The 24,579-nt window shown below is 45.3% G+C and overlaps 2 protein-coding genes across 2 annotated transcripts; one reads left to right on the top strand and one right to left on the bottom strand.

Annotated features, from left to right (window-relative positions):
- Positions 1 to 6,617: 6,617 nt before the first annotated feature.
- Positions 6,618 to 8,183, bottom strand: UTP3 (UTP3 small subunit processome component). Its single transcript, XM_074992037.1, has one exon. It carries the CDS (start codon positions 8,115 to 8,117, stop codon positions 6,684 to 6,686), a length of 1,434 nt encoding a protein of 477 aa, XP_074848138.1. The 5' UTR covers positions 8,118 to 8,183; the 3' UTR covers positions 6,618 to 6,683.
- On the top strand, positions 8,116 to 23,579 carry JCHAIN (joining chain of multimeric IgA and IgM). The gene is made up of 5 exons (XM_074993976.1): positions 8,116 to 8,188; positions 8,334 to 8,483; positions 19,582 to 19,717; positions 20,735 to 20,815; positions 21,651 to 23,579. The coding sequence occupies exons 1-5, from the start codon at positions 8,116 to 8,118 to the stop codon at positions 21,850 to 21,852; spliced, it is 642 nt and encodes a 213-aa protein (XP_074850077.1). The 3' UTR covers positions 21,853 to 23,579.
- Positions 23,580 to 24,579: the final 1,000 nt, after the last annotated feature.

Raw genomic sequence — 24,579 nt, 5'->3', positions numbered from 1 at the left:
CATATCTGTCCTGATTTAATTAACTCTGATGTAAGACTCCTATCTAAGTATTCTTACTGTTTCTTTTTCTTTCCCTTCATGCATCTGATGAAGTAAGTTGCAACGCATAAAAGCGTATACCATAATAAAATTGTTAGCCTTTAAAGTGCAATGGGACTTCTTGTTTTTTGCTAAAACAGACTAACATGGTTATCTCTGAAACAAGCAATTTAAGAGGAAATATTATTCAACACCTTGTTGGAACAGATCTTATATGGGAAGATCTGCATTCTATTTCTGTCAGACATCCTTATACAACTATAGGAAAGTCAAAGCTTCTTTGTGATTTAGTTTCCTAGCTGCAAAATGAGAATGTTAATAGGATTGTAATGAGGCTTATTTTATTAGAATTTTCAGATCCTTGTATAGAAGTGCAATGTTATTTTTATTAACACATAACTGGATCACATCACTCAGAATTCTAGCGGTAAAAGTACAAAAATATTTAAGATATGTCAGAAGTGGAATAAACATTGGTGCTGATTTTAGGATTCCTACTTCTTACCAAGTTAAATTTTCCTGAATCTTGCCAGACTAATTCACAGGTTCCAAAAAATATCTTGGCTATAATCGCTTTTTGCCTCATGCTGCAATATCGTGTCATGTTGAAATGTAACATTCTTTTCTCCAACATGACAAAATTCCCTAAGTGTCAACCTCAAAGACAACTAATTCCTGGAGACTAATTTTTTTTCTAGTGCTGTCACTAATGATTTGCCATCACGTTGCCCATAATGGTCTCATCTGCCATACCAGAATTTTAGAACGGAAACATTCCGGTGAGATAGATGGATCCCTGTAACAATCCTCAACCAGTCCTCGGTCATTCACCCCACAATCTGCCTACTTGGTTTTGATCCAATGGTCTCTTTTGAACAGGTACCAGACAAGGCAAGGTCTCTGGGCAGCCAACCTGAATCACTGGGGTCTTCATGACAGCCCCTTGGCATACCGCAGACAAAGACACATGCTGATGAATGCCATCTGATGTGGTTCAGCAGGGATCTGGAAAAACTGCATCATGTCACTGAAGAGTGTATAAATTTTTTACTGCTCTGGTATGGTAGGTTTTGTCAGGAGATAAGAAGAGTAAACCAGGGGAACTGCAATGTTGTTTCTATTAGAAGTCGCTAGAGAGAAGAGAAGATGCAATAAACTTGCATCATTTTAGACAGCTCCAAGTTTACTTTTACTTCCCTATGGTTTTGATTTAGAACAATCCGCTGGGTTTTGTTTGTTCACCCAACCAGATGCCAAATGGTGATACTGCCTGGATGACTATGAGACAACTACTAGGCAAACAGACAAGGGCTGTGTTTACACAAGCCCAAAACTTCGAATTGGCCATGCAAATGGCCATTTCAAAATTTACTAATGAAGCGCTGAAATACACATTCAGTGCCTCATTAGAATACCTGCAGCCGCAGCACTTCAAAATTTATGCAGCTCACCGCTGCACAGCTCGTCCAGACTGGACTCCTTTTCGAATGGACCCCAGCAACTTCAAAATCCCCTTGTCCCTAACAGCACATAGGAGTAAGGGGATTTTGAAGCTGCTGGGGTCCTTTTGAAAAGGAGCCCAGTCTGGACGAGCCGCGCCAATTTCGAAGTTTTGGGCTAGTGTAGACGTAGCCAAGATGTTGTGAGCGAGGGGTACAGACCATTATGAAAAGGAAATTTAATTCTATCTAAGTAGACCTTGCTTGCCCTCCCTCAGCAAAGATGAATACATGCTCAGTAGCCAATATCACATGTACAATAATAAAGCCAAGCACAATAGGCACTGGCCTCCTTTTTGTTTCAAGTTACCATAATCTTTGGTGTTCCTCTTTCTAGAAGAGGGTTTTACACATCTTCATGCTTTTCAAATACACGTTTTTGTAAAAAGAATGTTAAAAAGAAACTTGGGTGAGTCATGGTGCTTCAAGAGTGTGACTCGAACACAAGGGATGAGTAGAACCAGCAAATGGTCTGGGTCCAGCGTATTCATGGAAATTACAGCTGGATGGGAAAAAAATATTACAAGTCTGGCAGGGAGCCCCATCACCAAAAATCTTGTTACTGAACAGGAAGAGAGTAAACAGTAAGGCAAGGGCTTTGCAAAATGTGCATTTAGTTCACATGCTTCGTATCTTAGATCTAGCATGGCCATGTGATCATTCCTTTCTCTACCTTTCCAATCCCTCCTAATCAGTGCAACCTGCCCATAACTAAGAGGAAGTACTTTGTGGCAGAGGTATAAAGTCATCTGACAATAGTAATCTGGATGTGTCAGTTTCTTCTGTGAACAAGAAACTTTGTTAGAACAAGGAAAACATTATCCATAAACTCACTCTGTCTTTGTAAAGCACTTTCAAGTTTCCCTTCTGGATTGCTTCCTGCTACAGAGTTAAACAGTACACTCTCGTACGAGGTCTTCAAAAATCATTTACCATCAATGTTGGTTATGAGAAGCATCTTTTAGTTATACTTAGAGACAATTACATTACTTACTAGTACTCTTCAGTAGCACTTCCTTATTCAATATATTTAAAAGCCTATTTCAGCTTTCAAAATTGAAGACTGACTATACTCTGAATTAGCACACTGTAAATAGGATCCCAAGAGATTTCATTTTCAGGCTGACTCAGCTGGCACTGCTTTCAAGTCATCGATGTGATGTACACCATCTACTGTCTGGACTGTGGCATATTGTTTCCTGAAAGACTGAAGATATGAGCTGAAGTTGATATGCTATATTCATTGTTAGCTTAAGTTTTAAGTCTACAATTTCTAGAAGAGAGGAAATGTTTGATATTGGAAAACAAAGAAAACATTATCAGTTTCCATTTCCATAAATCTGCTAGTAGTTAAAGGCACATCAGTTTTCTACACTAATGCAAAGCATTCTGCATACTTTTTCACCCTTATGTCTTGCCCATTTTGTTAGCTTTGTATAGTCTACAATTTTAAGGGTGCAAATGTTAATTTAAAATACTCTTTACAGGACATAAGCATTTCATTTAGTGACCATATAAGATCAATTAATGTTTTCAAATTTTACACATTGGTAAAATCACCCAGTTGGGCTGATGTTTTGACATCACTCTGCCCATCTCCCATCAGTTCTCCCCAGAAGGATATAAGCCTATCAAAAAAAATCAGAAACGTCACCAATAACTGAGGTTTCTCCATACATTTGTAGCTCACGTAGAAAACAAGAACAGCTTTGAAATGCACACTGATGCTCTTTGGTTTTATCATGTTCCCTACACACTGATAAAATAAATATAATAGTTGCAAAGGCACACCACACCTACTCCATATTTAAAGCTAAAATTAGCTTCCCATTATAAGCCTGATTTAAACCTGTTTTTAAGATGAGCAATGCTAAATAAGGAATACATTATGTGTCTGCCACAAGAGCAAAGGAATTTCAACTGATACCCTTGTGACACTAATCCTATTCTGACTCAGGTCCACTGGCAGTCATGGTGCACAAACTGAGTGTACAGCCCAAGCATTTGTAATTCACATGCAGACAGGCTTGACAGTTCACAGAAGACAGTTCACAGCCAGAATCTCACCTTCAGGGTGATATTTTCAAAAGCACTGTTTGACCCACTTCTGCTTCCACTGAAGTCAATGGCCAAGAGTGAAATTCCCAGTGACTGCCACTGCAGTAGAGATAAGCCAGCAATGAGTATCTTTGAAAATCCCATTCTATGAAACACTCAGAAACTACAGCTTTCATAATAAAAACCAAAGTTGGAAAAAACCTATCGGCCCAACAGCACCACCAATGGAAGTTATGTGACTTGTTTTGTTGGATTGTACCATCAGAAAACAAACGTGGTCTCCCAACCAGTCCAGGACCTGAGGGATCTTGCTTCATTTTTACACCTACCTGCAGCCCTCCCTCTTTCTCCAATATGTTGCTGAAGTGTGGAACCCAATTCCATGAAGAAGCTGGAGGTGTGACAATCTCTCCACCTACTGCCAGCCACTAGTGTTCCCTGACCCCCCGAAGTAGTCTGCACTGGCTCACCGCCTTCTAAATTACCACTGTTCAATGGCCAGATCGAGCTCCAGTTCTCTCTGCCACACCCACTACCGCAACACAGAAATACTAGTTAATTACATATGTTGAATTAATTATGGGTTCTATTCAGAATGCTGCTGTGGGACATGAACAGTATCTCTATGGATTTAATCATCAGCCAAGCCATTAGTGGGAGTGAACAGGCACAGCAACACTATGCATTGACACTGAGGATCTGTCCCCATGTATTCACATACTGAGATACATTCTGTCTTTGGAATCATACCACATAGCTTTAATTTTTGCAGTAATTTACACTAGAACACACGGTCGCTGAAATCAACCTCTTTCCATGTGTTCCAGTCTGACTATAGTTCTGCCTCCCTTTTCTAATCACCCCTCCTTTTTTTATTACTCTAGGGCAGGCATGGGGAAGCTGACCCACAGAAAAATTAGATGGGAGCTGCACGCACAAGTGAGAAGCAAAAATACCCAAAAAAACAAAAAGCTCCTCCTACACAAAATCCTTATTGACCTGGCACACAAGTGAGGAGGAAGGAAGGAACTGGGTACTGAGGTTCAGAGCTTAACCCCAGGACTGGATTAACTTTTTCGGGGGCCCAGAGCTAGTGGATTTTGTGGGGTCCCCGTAAGCTTTCGGATAAGGCCAAAAATGAGGGGTTCAGTGTGTGGGAGGCAGCCATGACATGGAGGTAGGAATTTCTTCTGGGCAGCCACCCAAGCTTACAGGGAACACTGGTGCAGGAGCTGGGTGGGAGACAGGATGTAAGAGAATGCTGGGGGTTGAGGGTGTGGGGCCTGGACAGGAGGGAAAGTACAGTAGTGGGCTGTGGTGATGGTGTAGGATCTGGATGGAAAGGGGTGCAGGAGCAGACTGAGGGTGGAGGTGCAGAGTGAAAAGAAGGGAGGGTGCAGGAGCAGGCTGGGGTGGTGGTGCGAGGTCTGGGTAGGAAGGAGGGTGCAGGGGATTGGGGCACCTATCTGGCACAGCTCCTGGGGAAGGCACAGCTGCAAGGCACAGCCCTGCACGCTGCAGAGAAATGATTCCCAGCCAATGGGAATGGTAGTGGCAGCACTTTGCAGAGAGCGCTTCCTTGCATCACACATTCAAATCTCGGATTCCCCATTGAGATTGTTTAAAAGTTATTAGTTCCAACAGTGACTTTATAATTTGAACACATCTACTAAGCCAGCCATTTCACATAAACCACTGGATTTATTATGACGACTTTCATATACTGCTGATCTGGGGCTACTATCTAGGCAGATTTGCCATCCTGAGACAGACTCAATGAGCGCCCACTAGAAATTAACTGGATTTGTACATGCTCAGCAACTCTCAGGATATGGCTCACAGAGGTGCAAGTTACACTGTAACTATCGCTTGAAAACAGAAGAAACACCTTTTGCAATTTCAGTATAACCAGACTCATGAGCTGGCTCCCAAATGAAACTGCTATTTTACTGATACTTCCCAGCAAGACTTTCAGTCAGATTATAACACGGGAAATGCAATTCTCCATTACAATGCATGGGAAAATTAACAGACATTGAAAATTGTTGTAACATTTACCAAAGGGGGCCTTTTTTAAAACAGCTTTATCTACAGAGCAGAAACAGTACGGCTTCCTAATTATTTAATGCTGCCTCAGTGTTTAGCATGAATTAACTATAAGAACAGACAAGGACCATTCAGATCAGGGATTATAGCAAAGGTTAAGGACTGTTAAATGAGCTAGTGCTAGTCAGTTTGGCCTTGTTTATGCTTATACCTCAGCTGTGCTAGGCACCAATGCAAATAAATTGCTGACAACCAATTGCTAAAATGGTGGTACCTGCAGAGACAAGGCCAAAGAAATAAGGTATCAATGAATTAAACTGCTTAAACACTGATTTATTTTGAGACGTATATTGGCCTACTGAGTATAGAAAATACATAAGCTTCTGAATGTAGCAGCTTTCCACTGAATTGCTAAGTATTGCTTCCTAGACCTTTTTTCATCTTCTATTTAGTAATTCATTCCCTTATACAATTAATTCTTATTCACTTTCCCCCCGCCATCAACAAATGTCCAAATAAGTCAGAGGAAATGTGGAGCAAGGAGTGAAGTATAGTAGCCATTAGAGTACCAAGGCAGGCACCTAATTCTACAGCTCACCACAGTAACTGGACCTGGTAATACACTAGACAGGAAATAGCAATGGCAACTGTAAGTATTTCACTCCACATGGACTCTCGTTGCAGATCCTGCTGAGTTCCTTTCCAAATACCAAATCCACTGGCACCCTTTAAGTCCTACATGACCTGATTCCTGCCCCATCATCAGTATTTCACTCCCTTCCTTCACCATGTCCTATCCTCCTCAGTGAATAACAGCATAGAGAAACTTATAGTACGATACAGAGAACAGCTCCGGTACAGGAGAGTGTTTTCTGGATTATTTTTGGAGAAATATACAACTGAAGGGCTAGCTAAACAATTTCTCTTAAAAAAAGGTATGCTTTCTACTTTAAGAATTTTAAAAAACCCACAATGTTCTATTTAGAAATGATTTATTGTGTTCACATTCACTATATTCAGGTCCACAAATTGTAAGGAGATTCATTTAAGCTTAATGCTTTTCTTAACTCCAGCACGAATGCCAAACAGTTCGCCACCATATCTTTGCTCTTCCCTTCGAGCCTCACGAACTTGGCCCTTTCTACGAATCTTGGCACGCCTGAATTTCTCGCGATGCTTAACTCTTGGGTTACGATCAATCTTCTTCCTTTTAGGCGTGAGACCCTTATTCTTGGCAATCTGATACGTTATGCCTCTCTTTTCATTTGGATCTTCTAGAACTAATTCCTCTCCCATAACATTCTCATCTTCTCCTCGCTTCCTCTTGAGTTTCACCTTCTCCTCCATCTCCCTGTAAAATTTCAAGGCTGCCTCTTCATCTAAGTCTGAATCATCTGCTGTTTCTTTAGCAGCAGCCTGAGCACTAGAAATCTTACAGATTTGTTTTGGTTTACTTTGCTTAACAGTCCTCTGAAGCAGCACTGTAGGCTTCTTCTTTCCTCCTATATCACTTTTCTCATTACTGTGCAGTTCATTAAGGAGCCACTGAACTTCTGATGATAATTTTTCATCCACAATCCCCAAGTCATTGATTAAATTTCTGTAAGTAACCAGTCGTTCAATAACAGGGTGACCTTGAACTGGAATCCTCTTTGATTTCAGAACCAAGTAGAAGCTGATATTGGTACAATAATTCAAATAGAGATGATACTTGGTTTGGAGGTAGCGGCTGCCTTTTCCCTTCGGGATGATCCCATTCCTGACCATCTGCATGAGAGGATTGAGTACATCCTTGAGCTCCTTTAACTTGGCTTCAAAGTCCTGAATCAGGTGCAGCAGCTCAGGTGACTCCCGCTGCAGCAGCTTGAATTGCTCCTTTCTGGAAAGTGTCTCCAAATCCTTGGCAATCTTCTGCCCCACTTCCGTCTGCTGGGCGCTGCGCTGCTCATCTGCATAGGCCTGCACTAAGTCCAGCCCAAAGTCCTCCTCACCCAACGTCTGGGCCAAACGCGTCTGGACGGCCTGAGCCTCTTTCTCCTCCTCCAGCTCCTCAGCCTCGACTTCCTCGCGGCTCCGCTTGGTCTTCGATGGGGCAGAGGCCCCATAGTCCGTGTCATAATAGACCTGCTTACGCTGCCCCCAGGAGAGCTCGTGCGGGAGACCGGAGCCGCTGGCTGGCTCTTCCAGGTCGCTGTGCATGGACAGCTCCTCGTCCTCTTCATCCCCGTCCTCCTCCTCCTCGCTATCCTCCGGCAGCTCCAGGCCCAGCACCTCCTCCTCGCTCTCCACCTCCTCCTCCGCCTCCTCCTCGCTTCCCAGCGCCCCCATTACCGCCTGGAACCGCGCCTCGTGGAAATCGTCCACCTCGTCCGTGAAGCTCTGCGAGGCCAGCGGGCCGGGCTCGGGCTCCTCGCCGGCATCCTCCTCCGCCTTCCGCAGCGGCCGGCGCGGCGCGGCCCGGCGCGGCCTCCCCATGCTGCAGGCAATACAACTGTGTGCGGCCGCCTGGCTTCCGCTCCTCACTTCCGGCGCCGGCAGAGCGGAGCGTGCGCCACTAGCATTCTCTCCCCCCACTTCCGCCACTGGAAAGTGTGCACTGCCATTCCTCTCCCCCCACTTCCGGTTCCTCCACCGCGTGCCCTACCACCATTCTCTCCCCCACTTCCGGCACCGGAACGTGTGCCTCCACAGTTCTCTCCACTTCCGGCTGCGGCAGAGCGGCCCTTGTGCTACCGCCGTTCTCCTCCCCACTCCTAGCCGGCTCCGGCAGAGCGCGCGCCACAGCCATTCTCCCGCCTACTTCCGGTACGGCGTGGGCTCCCGCCATTCCCATCGCTTCCGGTTGGTTTAGGAAGCGGAGGGCGGGTCTCAACAAGCCCCTTCTCTTCCGGTCGTTGGTGGTGTTCTCTCGCGATCTCCATCCCTACTTCCTATTCCACCGCGTTATTCCCCCGGCTCACCGGTCTTCTGTCCTTAGCCCGCCCGTGGGGCCTGAGCGGCTGGGGGAGGCGCGGGGCGCCACTGTGCCCCTGGAGACCAGCGCCTGGGACCCGGGCCTGGCTACGGTGGTTCCGCCCTCGTGCCTGGGGCCTCTTCGGCCCTGTCTAGGGGGTCTCTCCAGCCACTCCAGGGGTGTTCTGGACCCCGTGGGCGCCCCCAGCCCGGCCCATGCTGGAGCTCGGCCCAGGGGAAATGGACGCGGTCCCTGACGTGTCCCTTAGAGCGAAGCTGTGCTGAGTGCCTCGGGAAACAAGCCTTGTGATTGTGGAAGGTTGACACGGCCGGGGATCCTCTGTCTCCTCCCCACACACCTCTCTTTGCTAACCAAATCCAGCAGCTGAAGAAGAGAGCGAGCTGGGCTTAGTGCATAGGGCACAAGACTAGGAGACCTGCTTTCTTTTCCCTGCTATGTTGCTGAATGTGTGGTGTTGAATAAGTCGCTCCAATGCTGAATGTCTTAAATAACCACCGCTGCAAAGTAAAACTAACACACACTTTGTGAAGTGCTTTGAAATGTAACTTAACGTTAAAAGGAAGATCTGAAGTGCACCTGGTGTCTGATTGCTTGCTAACTGAAACTGCTCATTACCGGGTTCCTTGTAAGCTAAAGTGTCTCATGCTTTAAAATACCACAGAGGAAGAACAAGCCAAAACTTTAAAAAGAAAATCTATCTTGACATGTAGGCAAGACAGAACAAGACCTATCCTGACATTTTGCCATTTGCAAAGATCCTGTTTACATAATTGCCTCTTACATGATGAATTGCTCCCTGCAATTTAATATTTCTTTTTCATGTTTTTGATTTTATATTCACCTTCCTGGATTTCTCTCTCTCTGGCAAATAGGTTTTTGTTTGGGGCAAAGATTGTGCCTTCATTTGCATTTGTACATCTCTTCAGCATGCTGGAGGTATTACTGGAAACAAGAATTAGCTCCTAGATTTACTTGACCTCTTAAGAATTTTGATTTCCTCAAATGGTAACTCACCTGAAATTTTGTTGCTTTCTTTTTTTAAACTCAATAAGCTACAGAAAAATTAGGACTGGCCATGGTCAAAGATGTCTTAATGCATGGCATGCCGTTTTCTTATCTCACTGCATGTGAGTGTAAGTTAGGAGTACATCCATGAAAGTCCATGAGACTCATGCATCTGATGAAGCTGGTCTTTCCTTATGCTCCAAAATGTCTGTTAGTCTGTAAGGTGCTACGGGACTTCTTGTTGTTTTTGAAGATACAGACTAACTCAGCTACCTCTCTGATGGTAAAACTTGTGTGAGAGAAGAAACATACATGTTAGATTTCCTCCAGCACAACATAAGGAGATTATACAAGTCATATAAAGTTTTTATTTTCATGGTATCATCCACTACATGCTGAGTGGTTTCCAAACATACAAGAAGGGGCAGTCCTTCACCATTGTGCTCACAATGTAAATGAGGACAGAGATAAGGAGACAGAGGGGAGGGGGAATAACAGAATAAACGTAGGCAGGGTAGGGTCCTTGCAGATGAGTGCGGGTAGTGGTGTCCCCACAAGATATAGAAAGGAAGCTGCATGAAAAATGGTGTAAAGAGGATTATGTGAGTAGCTGATATAGGGAGATGGGGGGCCAAGAGCAGGTCAGGGAAGCAGTGATCTGAAGGACACCCTCTGCAGCTCTCTCACTTGCCTTTACAGGCCCGAGCGCACAGTCCTGTACTGATTGAAAACTTAAATTAGTGACTGTTTCTGGAGCCCTCTTTGTTCTGGGGACCTAACTGAGAGGTAAGTGGTGCATAGGCCTTGTGCTAGCTGGGCACAAAGGTGAATATAACCCTCCATCCCTATTGAAATGCACCTGGAGAAGAGCACAGCACTGGCAAAGAAACCTCAGCAATAACACACAACGGTATGGGACAGGAGCTGAAGCAACATACTGCATCCAGTTGAGACATCCAAGTCTGGTTGGCAGAATGCCCATAAGCAGCTGTGAGTTGGACTTTGGCCTCCCTAAAATCCCTACTTGTGTGAAAGTGCCATTGGATCTTTAGCGTCACAAGAGATCAGAATCTCCATTTTATCTCCTCTCACAAAGAAAGCACCTCCCTCAGTAGAGTACCCTATCGCTATGCCAGCTCAAGTTCTGCCGGCATCTGTTACTGTTCCTTGCAACACCTGGTACTTCCTCCCAGGCACAGGAGGTCTCATCCTAACACTCTGCAGACCCAGCAGTGCTTAGCTTAGTCAGACGTAGCCTGTCAGGGGTGCCTATGGGGGTACTGGAAAAAATTAAGACCTAGAATGGGGGATACAGATCAATGTTCATGTCATGCTGCCCTGTCAGTTCCTGGCCCAGGCTGCTAAAGCAAAGGATCCAACCAGGGGACCCAGTTTGGTCATGATGAATCCTGGTCATGTGCCACCTGAGGCATATTGCGCATGCGCTAAGAGGAATACTTAAAATAACTAGCTTCAGCAGTTATAGAAGGTTAGACCCATTTTATTCTGTAATTTACAAAACACAACAGTGTCTAAGATGTGGCATAACTGGAAAATCCAGTAGGCCTGAAGTGGCATCCCTGGGTAGTGCCCTGACTCCTTCAGTAGGTACTTCACCTGTCCTGTTTGTAGAAATTCTCCATTGAGAGTGGTTATGGAAGGCCAGATCTTCAGTGGATGTAAACTGGCACACCCCGTTTGAAATCTATGGAGCTATGCTTCACGTCAACAAAGGATATGGCCCATGCAGTTTTTTAAAGCCATCTTAATTTTCCTCTTGTCTATGTAAATGTTTCCATTTATGGTTTCCACTCTCAGTCATGAGAGGTACCTCATCTACTCTCCCATTCTTTTGAAGGGGGAGGGGGAAAACCAAACACAAACTGACTGAAATAATTCTGAGTAGTAGCAGAGAGGTAGCTGTGTTAGTCTGGTTTGTTTTATTGAAGTAATACCGTCGTTAAGAAATGCAAAGAGTGTGTCATACGGCTGAATGAGTCACAGTAAATTATGTGTGATCCCCAGAGAAACATAGAGCTGGTAAGTGAAGCTGCCATGCACCATACCCAGCAACGGTTCTGTCTGAAACAAGTGCAGGTGCTAGTGTATTTAAAAACCAAACCACGGAACAGGTGTGGCTTTGCTTATAAATACAAATATTTAACCACAGGGGGAAAAACAAGAGACCTCTCAAACTAATGTTAAAGTTGACTTACATGGAAAAAAAAATATTCATTGATATAGTTTTAGGGCTGAACATTCAGGTTGATGCCCCAGCCTTCACTCAGGGATGTCTATGTGAACATTTAATGGATGGCAAACAGGAGTAAATCTAACCCACTCTCACCACCCCTGACTGATTGTGAGGTTTCTGCTGATGTGCTAACACTCGCTTAGTGGACTTGGAGTGCTCCCTGTTTCAAAGTGAGGTAGATCCCGGCCTGCCAATGAGGGTGGGGGCAAAGGGGGGCAGTTGCCCCCAGGCCTGGTGTTTCAAAGGGGCCTGGAGCTATGTCTGCCAATACAGTGGCAGTGGCCAGAGCTCTGCCCCCCGCTTTGAAGTGCCATGACAGCGCTGCTCCAGCTGTGTGCAGCTGTGAGGGAATGGTGGGGAGTGCGGTGCAGTGCCATGATCTGGGTGGTGCTTAGAGCTGCCTGCCCTTAGCCTTGCCTCTTCTCCTCACTTGTCCCTTCCAGGGAACGGAGCAGGTCCCCCTTCTCATCTCACCCCAGGGCCTGTGGCGGCTGTTGGCACCACTGGGTAGATCAGTGTGTACTCAGAAGTTGCATTGTGTGGCAGCAGGTTCCATACAGACAGTTAACACATGGCAGGCTAGAGGGTGGTTGATTTGCACCCCAGTTTGCTACAGGCTAGATGCTCCCATCATCTTCTAATGACTAATAACAATAGTGGGTGTTAAAGGTGCAAGACAATTTCATTGCCATCCTTTCTGCACATGGGCAACTTCCTGTGTGAGGGTTCTCACGCATCTCCGGGTGCAGTTGCTTGCTTGGTATGGGGAGGAGGCGTCAGCCCCATGAACAGAAGTGTTGCTCACTTGCTGGCACTTAGAGGGGACACAGGGTCATGACTCTGAGCTCTCTCCAATCCACACCTCCTGTTTATGTGCATGCAGGGAGGGGTGGAAGAACAGTCTCTGCTTTCACCCTACCCATGCTAGCACCATGCTCTGTATTGACCCTGTTCAGCTGTGCATGGGCACAGGGACTTCCTTTTACACCCTGCGTAGAATTAAGACCCTATAGCAAAAACAAACCTGTGAGCCAGAGCCTTCTATCACTGAAGTCAGAGGCAAACCAGGGAGTGAAGTCTGGCTCCATTGAAGTCAATGGCAAAATTGACTGATGGCTAGGATGGGTCAATGGGCAGGGGCCAGGATCTCACTCTCCATCTTGTGTGGGAGCAAATTCAGGCCTTGTATGGTCAACACTGCTTGTTGTCTAGCCCAAGAACTCAAAAAGCATGAGTCAGGCTTCCAAAAATCATGATTTTTTTTGAGATAAGCAATAAAGTCCGAGTCCAGTTCCTTTGCCTTTTTGTGCCCTGGTCCTTTAGGGTTCACATTTTAAGGACTTTTGCTGCAGCCCTGAAGGCTGGAAACTTTGTTTGTTTTTTTTTAAACATGAAGGCTGAAAGCCTTCGATAGTCACACACTTCATTTCAGAAGCAAGGCTGTTAGATACCGGTAAACAAAAAGTAAAATACTGGGCACCTTCAGCAGTCTAATCCCAATCTAAACAGCCAATCTGAGGGTGTGTGTATGCGGGTGAGGGCAGTATGCACACATGCAGGATTAGGCTCTCAAGAATGAAATTTGCCATGGTGCCAAAAAGTGTCCTAAATCCACCTTCAGGGTCCTACATAGAAGAGGCCTGTTTCCAGGGGTGCTGCCTACTGAACTCAACAAGATGCCATGGGATGTAAATCAGCACCTCATTTTGCCCTCACACACTGCATAGATCTAAAACATTCCTGGATGTTGATCTTTGATTTCTTTTTCTTTATTAAGCTCACCTGCATTGGCAGAGTTCACCAGAATCAGCCTCCTTTGCATAGTCTGCTTTCCGCTGCCACGTTGTTAATCTATTTTTGGATTACAGAACAAATGACTGAAACAAGCAGTAACTGGAGAACAGAAACTCTCTCATGGTTAACTCAAGCTTATTTTTAAACCTGTATTAAAGGTGGACATCCAACAGCAACAGCCTACGAAAGTGCCATTTAACATCTAGAGAAAAATGCTTTTTAGACATCTCGGTGTATAGAAGAGGAGACAGAAGAGCAAGTTTTGCATTTACACTTAGGCGTCCACGCCAGTTAACTGATGTCCTGTGGGGTGCTTCGCTCTGGAACACAGTGGGATTAAACCAAAAGAACTGTGACAAAATGAAATGATGATGGAAGCTGTGACTGACTTCCACCTGCCCCCCCATTGGGGAAGCCTTGCATGCAGCTACTTATTCATCCAGTACAAATGCTCTTTGCGTTGTGCCAGTGTCCCAAGATCTGCCCCATCATTCTGTCCCTCATTCTGTCAATGACAGAACTCCCTGGAACTCTAATCAGTGCGGGGTGCAGACCACAGTTAGTAAGATGGGCAGTCGGGGAAGAGGGCATGTGAGTTAGCTTACGTAGGGTAGTATGACAAGAAGTCCTGTGGCACCTTATAGACTAACAGATATTTTGGACCATAAGCTTTCGTGGGCAAAGACCCGCTCCATCAGGTGAAGTGAGGCTTTGCCCATGAAAGCTTACGCTCCAAAATATCTGTTAGTCTATAAGGTGCCACAGGACTTCTTGTTCTCGAAGATACAGACTAACACGGCTCCCTCTGCGCTATTTGGGTAGTACACGTTCAAGACAAGTCCCACTCACAAACACTTTAAATCTAGATCTCTATAGCAGTAATGTCTAGTGGGTACAGCCTAAAATGCAAATGAAGAGATTTGATGATGTTCTAGTCACAGCTCTGTTATTCATTTGCTTTACTGTGCCTCATTGTTGCCATCTTTAAAATGGAGGTGGTGGAGGTGCAGGGTGGGTGGATTTTTACCACCTCTTTTGTGAGATGCTCTGAGATCTACGGATGAAATGAGCTTGGACAAGTCACTTGTGCCTTTGTTGTGTGTGGAATGGGGGTACTGGAGAGCAGTTGGACACTCTCAAGACAAACAAGAAGTCCTGTGGCACCTTATAAACTAACAGATATTTTGAAGCATGAGCTTTCGTGGGCACAGACCCACTTCTTAGCCCATGAAAGCTGATGCTCCAAAATATCTGTTAGTCCATAAGGTGCCACAGGAGTCCTTGTTCTCAAAGATACGGACTAACATAGCTACCTCTCTGATACTCTCAAGACAAAGTCACCCATTGAAAGGACACTCCTGTCACTCCATAGCCCCTTGGTATGTGGTATATTGGTGTAGGTGTGCTGGTGCCTGATGGGGTTGTCAGAAGGGAACTGGGTTCCCCAGTCTGCCTGTGCAGACATTAACAGGCAAGGAAAGAAACAACTACCAATGCCTAGACATCTCTTAGCCTTCTTAAGCGGAGAGGTAGTGCTGTGTAGCAGATAAAGCACAGGCTGGAACACAGGAAACTGGAGTTTTATTTCCAGTTCTGTTTATTTTTCACATGGTCTATTTACAGAATAAATTGTTTTGGCAATGGCTCCTCCTAGGAGTCTGTGCAGTGTTTAGTTCAGTGGGGATCTGATCCCAGCTGCCCCGGCTCCCAGTGCTGCAATACAAATAATAGTAACTCAAAAAGTGATTTTGAAGTCAGATTTCTCAGAACCAGAAGTAGGAGCTGCGTTCCACTCTCAGTCTGGGAATCCCCCTGCCCCATCTCCCGTTCTCAGCCCTCTGTGTCACTGTTCTAGCAATGAACGCAATCCATCCTGCCCTGGGGGCCAGCGCAATTTGGTGCCTTTTCGGGATCCTTTGCTATCTGGTTTGGCATCAAACTGAGTTAAAAGCACAAAAATAATTCTACCCATCCACAGATCTTTGAAAGAACCAAATCTTCATTTGAGCATTAAACCAGTTGTGGTGTTTGGTTTCAATAGCCGCAGCCACATCTTACAGCAGCATTAGAGTGCTAGCGGTGCACGCTGGGCTGTTATTTTAGGAAACAAATAGCTCTATCATTTGCACACCCCCTTATAGGCAGATGACACTCCTCTAAGCTCAAGTACTTCAAAAGAAGGGAAGGCAAGATGAAGACCTCTTTGTTACTGTGGGGAGTCTTGGCTGTTTTCTTGGGGGCTGCTCTTGTGGCAGGTAGGTGGGAAATTAAATGAAGACCATGATAAAGGATGCTTGAATATCAGCTTGTGTTTGGGCAGCTCTGCTGAACGGCCAGCTGTCTTCAGGGATTTTAATAAGCAGGCAAGACAAGCCTCTTTCTGCTAGGTCTTGACCTAGTGCCTGCTGAAATCAACATTCACTGGAATTGACTTGGGGCCTTTGTCTGCCTGTGCATCAAAAGAGTGGTGTTTTGAAAAATCCCTACTGCAGTGCTAAGAGGGTGATCGCTAGCTGCTCCGTAATGTCTTAGTATTAGCTATTTTATTAATAAGAGTTTTGTATCAATGAGCTGAAAGTCCAGTTGTTTCCTTTTTTTCTCTGACCTGGGACCCACACTGGGACACTCACAAGGTTGATTTTCCTAGCTAGGATTAAAGGCTTCTTTAACACTTCTTCCTAGTGTAACTGGCTATCACGGTAGGGCTGAATTCTGTTCTCACCATAGTTTTACATCATGTAATGCTGCTGATGTAAATGGTGTTATTTCTGGTTACACTGGTGTAACAAAAATATGAATCTTGCCCATACAGAATAATAAAAATGGTTGACAAGTAGTTATATTTTGACTAATTTGATACAACTTTTACAATGGTATATGTCAGTTACACCAGAGATGCATTTGGTTCAGTGGCTCAGATTCTGCTCTATATTCTAGCCGACTGTTAGTTGTAACAGAACACCCCATGGTCCATAAAAGCCTGCGTCTTCTCTAATTTTGATAACATTAAGGACTACATTTTGCAGCAATTTATATCTTCTCTAGAAGTATTGATTTCATACAGATATGACTGAGCACAGAATTTGGCTTCAGGAGAGTGCAGTAATTGGTGCAGTAAGTGGCAAAATCGATCTCTTTGGGCTCAGCTGTCGACCCTGGTACTCCATACTGCTATGAGGAGTAAGGGAAGTCGGTGGGAGCCCGAAGAACCCCAGTCTACACCAGGGAATAAAGTTAATCCTGATAGGTAGATTATAGCTATGCAAATGCTGAGTGCCTTTCCGAAGCCTAATTTGGACCATTTATTTTTAAATTAATGTTGAGTCTAATTGGATTCATTCTTGCTTTAATAATGGAACTGGTTTCAGATTCATAAGCATGCAAGCAGCCACTTTGCAATTTCTTTACTGCTTTAGTATGCTGCTGATGATTACTTATTGATATTATAGAATGACACTCCTGCTTATCATGGTATTTTCTATGATTATTCATTGTTAAGAGAGACATTTCCCAGGAAAATCCATTTTAAACTCAGCCACATGACAGAAGATATTTCTCGAACCCCCAGGCATCCATAAATATCTGATTAAATGCCCTTTGTAACCGCAGCTAAACTTTGTTTTTCCTTTGGAGTCTTTGCTGCTCTGTTGGGATACGGAGACACTATGATACAGGTGGAGTGCCTGGGATGATGGTTTATTTTCACTGTTGTGATTTATCAGATGTTTTAAATGTTATAAAAATCATACAGCAACTCATTGAATATAATTGCGTTCAATATTGTTAGAGGGGAAGTCAATGGAGTTACACCAGGGATTGGCCATTATTTTTAGTGTACCATAGCAGTCTTTGGAACAGGTCTTCCAAAGTGTTCACTAATGATGCGGTCTGAATAACACATAAATAATTGAAGCACATAATTAGGGCCTCACCCAAAGCTTGGCTGACCCAGTGGGAAGCTATTGATTTCAGTGGGCTTTGGCTCAAACTTGCGGAGAGGAGAGTTATACAGTGTATGCAATACATAGTACAGTTACAAGGGAGATGGATAGGAAGAAGCAAAGGCTATAGAGATGAAATCTGCAAAGAGATCAAGAATCAATGAGGCAGAGACACAGGAAGGCTCGAGCTTCAGAAGAAAGGATATTTGTTTAGTCAGAGAGATGGATAAAGACAGAGAGCAGAGATGTATAAAGACTATGAATCCTGAAGAACTATAGAATCATAGAATTGGAAGGGACCCCAAGGCCAGTCCCCCACACTCCATCAGGGGATGGGAAACTGAGGCTCAAAGATGTAAAGTGACTGTCTCAAGGTTACACAGGAGGTCGGTGGCAGAGCCAGGAACAGAATTCAGGACTCCTGAAACACAGTGAAGTGCCCTATCCGCTAGAGACTACTGCCTTTACTTCCAGAGTGAGACAGTTTTGCCAAGGCTTCAGTCAGGATTAAAACAGGGGCTGACAAGCTTCGGGAGTCAAACCACATGGGCTCAGCTGTGTGTCAGTAAGAGCCCCCTTTGGCACACAGCAGCTGGCTGTCCTCCAGGCAGCTCCTGGTTCAGCACAACCTGGCCCCAGCTCAGGGTGCTGCTGCTACTGCTCAGCTCTTTCTCTTCTCCCTCCACATCTCAGTCTGACTCATTCCCCATCCCAGCCCCATCTGTGGATTGGCCCCAACCTGCCTCACTGCTCCCTGGTTAATACTGTGCCCTTGTTTTTAAGGCAGCCTCCCTCCCTCCCCCGACTAATCTTAATCTCATCCTGCCTGTTCCCAAACAAGCTTACAGATGGATTCTTGAGGCTGATTCCTACCAAGTGACTCCAGTTCCAATGGCCAGAGACCTCTTGCCCAGACAAAGAATACTCCAGCAGTGTCCAAATACAGCCTGGGATCTGGGTCATTATTTGTAGCTCTATTTTCCCAGTCAGCAATGACCCTGGCGTGCAGAATCAGGTGCCACCAAGTTTTATTCCACTGAGGTTGGTTTCCACCTTTGGAAGGGGAGGATCTGGCCCTGGGTGTTTGCTGGTCAAACTCTAGTGTAGTCAATGGCTCTGTTTCTGCTGTGGGTGACAAAATCACTGTTAGGAGCTGTAGAAATGCCCAACCTTTGGCCGCAGCGTTTCAGAATTTCCCGTGGGAACTCCCCACTGATTACTGCCTTCTCGCTCTGCTTTGGAGGAGTAACTGTGAAGTTAGGGCTGGTTCTGACGGTGCTGCTGAAGCTGTCCAGCACTGCACTGGCCCCTATAGCTTGAGGACAGGCTGGAATGCTGGTGGGACCTTGCTCCTTGTGCTCCAGGCAGCTTTGGGATTGCAGAGCCCCGTGTGGATGCTAACTCAACGTAGTGGATGGAAATAGGGTATTAGTGCCCCTTTAAATAGCTTGGGAAGCCTCCATTAGCCCTCATGGTCTTCTATTTAAGAAGCTAGTGTATATATGAAGCTAGGCCTTCCATGTTCTATATGTTTGGGAGCCCATTATTTGGCCCCTACTTGGCGCATTGTGGTTACTTTGTATTCTGCATAAGGAGCAAAAGACAACTCTCGAGCCTTGGGGAGCAGCTTGCCTCAGGTTGGCTGGCACAGGTTCTGCGCTCCTGTTTTACAGGAAACCTGGACCTATTGTCTCCCAGAGTCTCTCCAGAGATGCATAATTTGTGACTTCATTCCTTATTGTCCGCTTCTTTCACACACAGCGGTTTGAGGACATGGTGGAAGGACACCACAGTGACTCTGGGATGAAGTGGGGAGCAGTTTTGTAGGAGGGCCTGCAATGGCTGAACAGATGGTAGAGGAGAACCACCCTTCCCCATTGCACTGAGCTGAGCTGGCAAACACAGTAAAGCATAGCATGAATTCTCCTCTCTTATTTTTCTCTCCTTCTCAACCCCATTCTGCATTCCCAGCTTACGTTGGTGATGATGAGGAGGAAGGCCGTGTCCTAGTCGATAACAAGTGCAAATGTGTAAAGGCGACCTCTCGGTTTGTCCCTTCAAAAGACAAGCCTGATGAAGAAGTCCTGGAGAGAAACATACAAATCGTGTAAGTGGTAAGCCATGCTTGATTTTAAGCAGGTAAAGAAGAGGTAACCCAGCAGGTCCTTTTCTGTGTTTCACTTCAACCTATGAGTCATGGCGCACAAGAGGGATTCACATTATAGTGTAAGTAATTGGGGTTTCATTGACACCCACTTAGTGCTCTTCAAAGTTGCTGATTTCCAGTTGAACTGTGCTTCTTCCACCAGTCCATAAAGCAACTCAGAAATGTTACTGAAGGGTTGATGGTAGCTTTGTACGATACACTGAAGGAGATAAGAGCAGCAGTTCTCCTGTCCTGAAAATTAGGGAGCCTGGCTGGTAGAGAACATAGGACCACCATTCCAGAGGGGATCCCTGGTCCAGCACATCTGAGATTTTGCCCTGGGGAGAGGCTAATACCTGGTTTTTCTGGGAATGCCAAGCTCCCATGATGTAGTAGCTAATTAATTGTCAGCTCACATGGGGCTATTTCTGTACTCTTTACTCCCATGGAATTTTGACTCGGTAAGGAGGGTGGCATTGGAGTCCAGCAAGAGCTCATGTCAAGAAAATTAGCTAGCCATTCATCCACCCACCAGAAAGTGAGCTAGTTTCACATGTGTTGTGTCCTGGTTGCTATCAGAGCAAGCACATCTGTGCTGTGATGTCATTACTGAAAGCCTCCCCTGCGGCAAGTGGCTCGCTCACTCACTCGTGGCCCTACATGGTACGGTGCTTTGTAACCCTCCAGTCTTCTTGTGGTGGTGCTTGGCGATGCAAGAAAGACCTTGTCAATCTTGAGGGTAGGTGAAGGTTCAGCGCATGTGTAACACACGACTGCACTACAGATCTAGTATCTCAAACGTCACAGGGAGTGGAAGGGGAGAGAGGCAAATATCCAAACACAGAGCAAGATACGAACTTGTTCAATGGGGAGTCCATCAGTCAGAATACCCCTACCACACTGCAGTGCTTGCAGAATTCAGAAGAACAATTTGTGATCACTTGATAGCCCTCTTCTTTCTCTTTCTCATCCCCTCAGAGTCCCCCTGAAGAGCAGACAGAACATCTCTGATCCCACCTCACCAGTGAGAACCACCTTTGTCTACCGGATGAGTGAGCTGTGAGGAATCTTTTTATTCCATTAATTTCAGAACACTTTCCCCTTCCATCCCACTGTCCCAAGCACCACAAACATTAATGAAGGAACCCCCAGCAAATCCCATTAGACAGATGTGGGAACAATGGGGGCAGAGGTTAAGTGGCTTGTTCAAAGTCACAGGAGTTCTGCTACAGACTTTGGGAACAGAACCCCAATATCAACTCCTATGACTTAACCACAAGATAGTCCTTCCCATGGAGAGGAAATGCAGAATTTACCATGACGAATTTAAATAGAGAAGCTAAACAAAGCCTTTCAGAAAAAGTCATGTCTTAAAACAGTGCCTTGATGGACATAGACCAGTGGTGGGCAACCGGTGGTCTGTGGGCTGCTTCCTACCCTGGGTGGGCACCACCTGCGGCCTGTGGACCCCCCATCTGCTCCCCTCCCCCAGGTGCCTCTCATGCAAGGGGTGCTGGAGCCCCACCACTTACTACTCCTTCCCCCAGCCCCCCAGCATTATCAGAGCATCATAAATCTGCTCTCCCTCCCTGCTCCTTCCCCTCCCTTCCTGAGCTGGAACACTGCAAAGCCACTGTTCCTAGACTCAGCAGGGCTGACATCGGGGTAAGTTGTGTGTGGGGAAGACCTCAGCTCCATGTTCCCAGAAGGGGCAGAGCCTCGGATGGTTGGGCTTGGGCTCGGGTAGTCAGTGGATTGGGATGCTGGTCCCCACGCACTTGTCCCCTTTACCCTCCCCCATTGGTGGGCCTGCCCAGACTTGAACCCTCTCCCCTGTGGTGGCCCCTCTCCCTGACTTCTGCCTAACATGTATTCCATCCTACCTGTCTTGCAGCTGCAAAAAATGTGACCCGGTAGAAATGGAGCTAGGAGACCAGGTAGTTACTGCTGGGCCGAGCAACAACTGCAGCAGTTCCGATACCTGCTACACCTACGACAGGAACAAATGCTACACCACAACCTTCCCGTTTTCCTACGAGGGGAAGACCCACACCATCCAAGCAGCCCTGACTCCAGAATCCTGCTACCCTGACTAGATTCATCTGCAGCTTTTAGAGTGCTTTGTTATACTGTAATCTGCCCCCACAGACCAAAACACATTTATATTAGGATGGTAAGAAAAACAGCGTCTGAAATATCAGCTCCTTGCAGTTAACATGTTAGCTACATGGAAAGTAATGCTTCCCGTCTATAGCACACAGTGGTAATAAATACAGCTGGATAATCGAGCCAGTTATCCATTGTGGCCAAAATCCTATACCGTGGGGGCAGATCCTCAGCTGGTATAAATCAGTGTAACTGCCTTTAAGTTGTGGGGCTACACTAATTTACATCAGCGTGGGATCTGGCTTGGACAGTCCTTTTAGACTTGCATCAAACAAGACTCTTGTGATAGTCAATGAGGCTATAGCTACACTAGAGGGTTCTGTTGACAAAACCCTTGGCACGTCCACACTAAAAATGTGTTCTGCCAATATACTGTCAACAGAACTCAGCACTTTTGTCAACAGCCTTGTGCCTCTCCCACACGAGGCAGGCGCCTTTCTCGGCAGAATCTGTCAACAAAAAAAGCCATGTGGACACTCTACGGGACCCTCTGACAGGGTTTCCAGGTCACTGGGCAGCTCTGTCTGCTGTGCTTTCGGTTGGCCCTTCTGTCAAGAGAGTGGCTGGGCAGTCTGCCCTGTCTCTGTTGACAGAGTTGATTGACAGAGAGATCCACTTTTGTGAGTGACAGATCTCCAGACGGAAGCAACTTCTGTTGACAGATCACTCTAGTGTAGACATAACCTAAGAGCATTGCCCTAGTAATGACTGCAGGTTTGTTCTATGCGGTATCTAAAAACAATGAAACCCAAATGCCAGGCAAGTGTTTAGATTCAGATTTCCATAGCCAGGTTTTCAAAAGTAATTTCTCCAGTGTCTTGGTCTTTTTGGTTAATTCAATACCTTTTAGCACGGAGCAATAAATGCTACTGCATATACAATATCTCATGCAATTTGAAATGGCCCTTTACTTGTGTTGTTTTGCAAAACCCCACCCAATTATTTAAAATAATCCTTTGCTCAGACTTTAAGTAAAACAAGTTCATATTGTCATACTTTCACCTGCAAGCATAATAGAAACCAGTGCCACTACTAAGAAGGAGAACATTTGGGGTGGGACTTTCAAAGATGCCTATGGGATTTGGAAAGCTTGTTTCCATTAATTTTGAATGGACATCCTAAATCCCTTATGTGACTTTGAAAATCACAATCTCAGCATATCCTAGCAGAGGTAGAGAAGACTCAGGATGCTGTTGCTCTTGAGTATTTTGAAACTATGCCCAAATACAATATGTTATGGGAAAGGAAAAATATTCTTTCCCTATTTATTGGAGATTGAGCTACTTACCAATGATAATTCACTGCTTTGTGTTTCCATACTGACAGTTACATGTACTTTCTTCCGTTGATCTGACACTTATGCTTACACCTTTTAAAAATCCTGTCCAGGTGAAAGTGCATCATCCCTTTTCCTGTCACACACATGCAAGTCCACAAACTGGGTATAGCATTACTCTTGGGAAAGCTGATACATTCCTGCCTGCTATAAAAACTGGTTGCACATCCCTAGGCTATTCGAAGAAACCCTGGCATATTTCACGTTGTTCCAAAATAGAGCAAGAGCCATGTATGTACCTGTGAGTTCAGCTTTGTTAGCAAAAATGCAGCAATTAAATAGATTTTTCTGCAACCATCTGTGTGTGAAATTTAAATGGCATTAAAAAAGAAGAGCCTCATTTGTAGAGATTTTCCTCCAAACTACCAAGTGAAGAAGAAAGATTTGCAATAAATAACTAATTATAGTTACAAGCAAACCCCCATGAAGTATTAATTAACTGCTTATACTTTTGTCAAGGAACTTCTATGATGCAGTGTTGTTCAATTGCTTTATCATATCAAGTTCCATCCTATTTCAGCACAATATTCCAAGTTCTTAACACAGAGGCATATGCTGGATGGCTGACATATGTACAGCATGCATGCCTGCACTTAGGACACATCTGTCCTCATGGGAAGATCTTCCAGAGGTTGATCTTCCAGGGTTCCATTCAGAGCACCTCGTAGGGATGTGCTAAATTGAACTTTGAAAGTGCTCCCATCAACTGTGAGGAGTAAGGGAAGTCAACAGGAGAATTTTTCTGTCAACCTCGCTTAGTGGGGCTGCACCGGAAATTCGACTTAAGGTTGTTTATCTTGTCAAATTTCTTCTTGGCTACAGTTACGTGACAGCAATCTGTCGACGGAAGAGATTTCCTGACAAAACTTGTGTCGACAGAGTGATGCCCTATACATAATCCAATTGGAAGAGCTGTCGACAGAGCAACCAGACTGGCTGGCTGCTCTCTCGACAAAGCAGGCACCTGGAAGCACAGCAGACAGGGCTGCCCATTGTTCTGGATGGCCTGTCTGTCTGTTGAGAGAAGGCCCCACTTGAATGTCCACACAGTTTTTTTGTTGACAGAATCTGTTGACAGCAGTGTTATGCCTCATGGCTCAGAGGCAGAACGCTGCTGGTGAAAGTGCTGAATTTTGTTGACAAAACGCATTTTGTGTGTGGATGCTCCACCAGTTTTGTTGACAAAACCGGGACTTTGTCGGCAAAAGTCACTAGTGTAAACATAGCCTTGCAGTATAGACCTGGCCACAGAGACCAAAACAAAACTTGTTATGCAGAACAAAGCTATTCACTTCAAATCCAAAACACCTACCAACTGACA

Source organism: Carettochelys insculpta, chromosome 4 (genome assembly GCF_033958435.1).
Source record: "Carettochelys insculpta isolate YL-2023 chromosome 4, ASM3395843v1, whole genome shotgun sequence".
Lineage (NCBI taxonomy): Eukaryota > Metazoa > Chordata > Testudines > Carettochelyidae > Carettochelys > Carettochelys insculpta.
The sequence above is the reverse complement of the archived record's forward strand: the minus strand, read 5'-3'. Positions and strand labels throughout refer to the sequence as shown.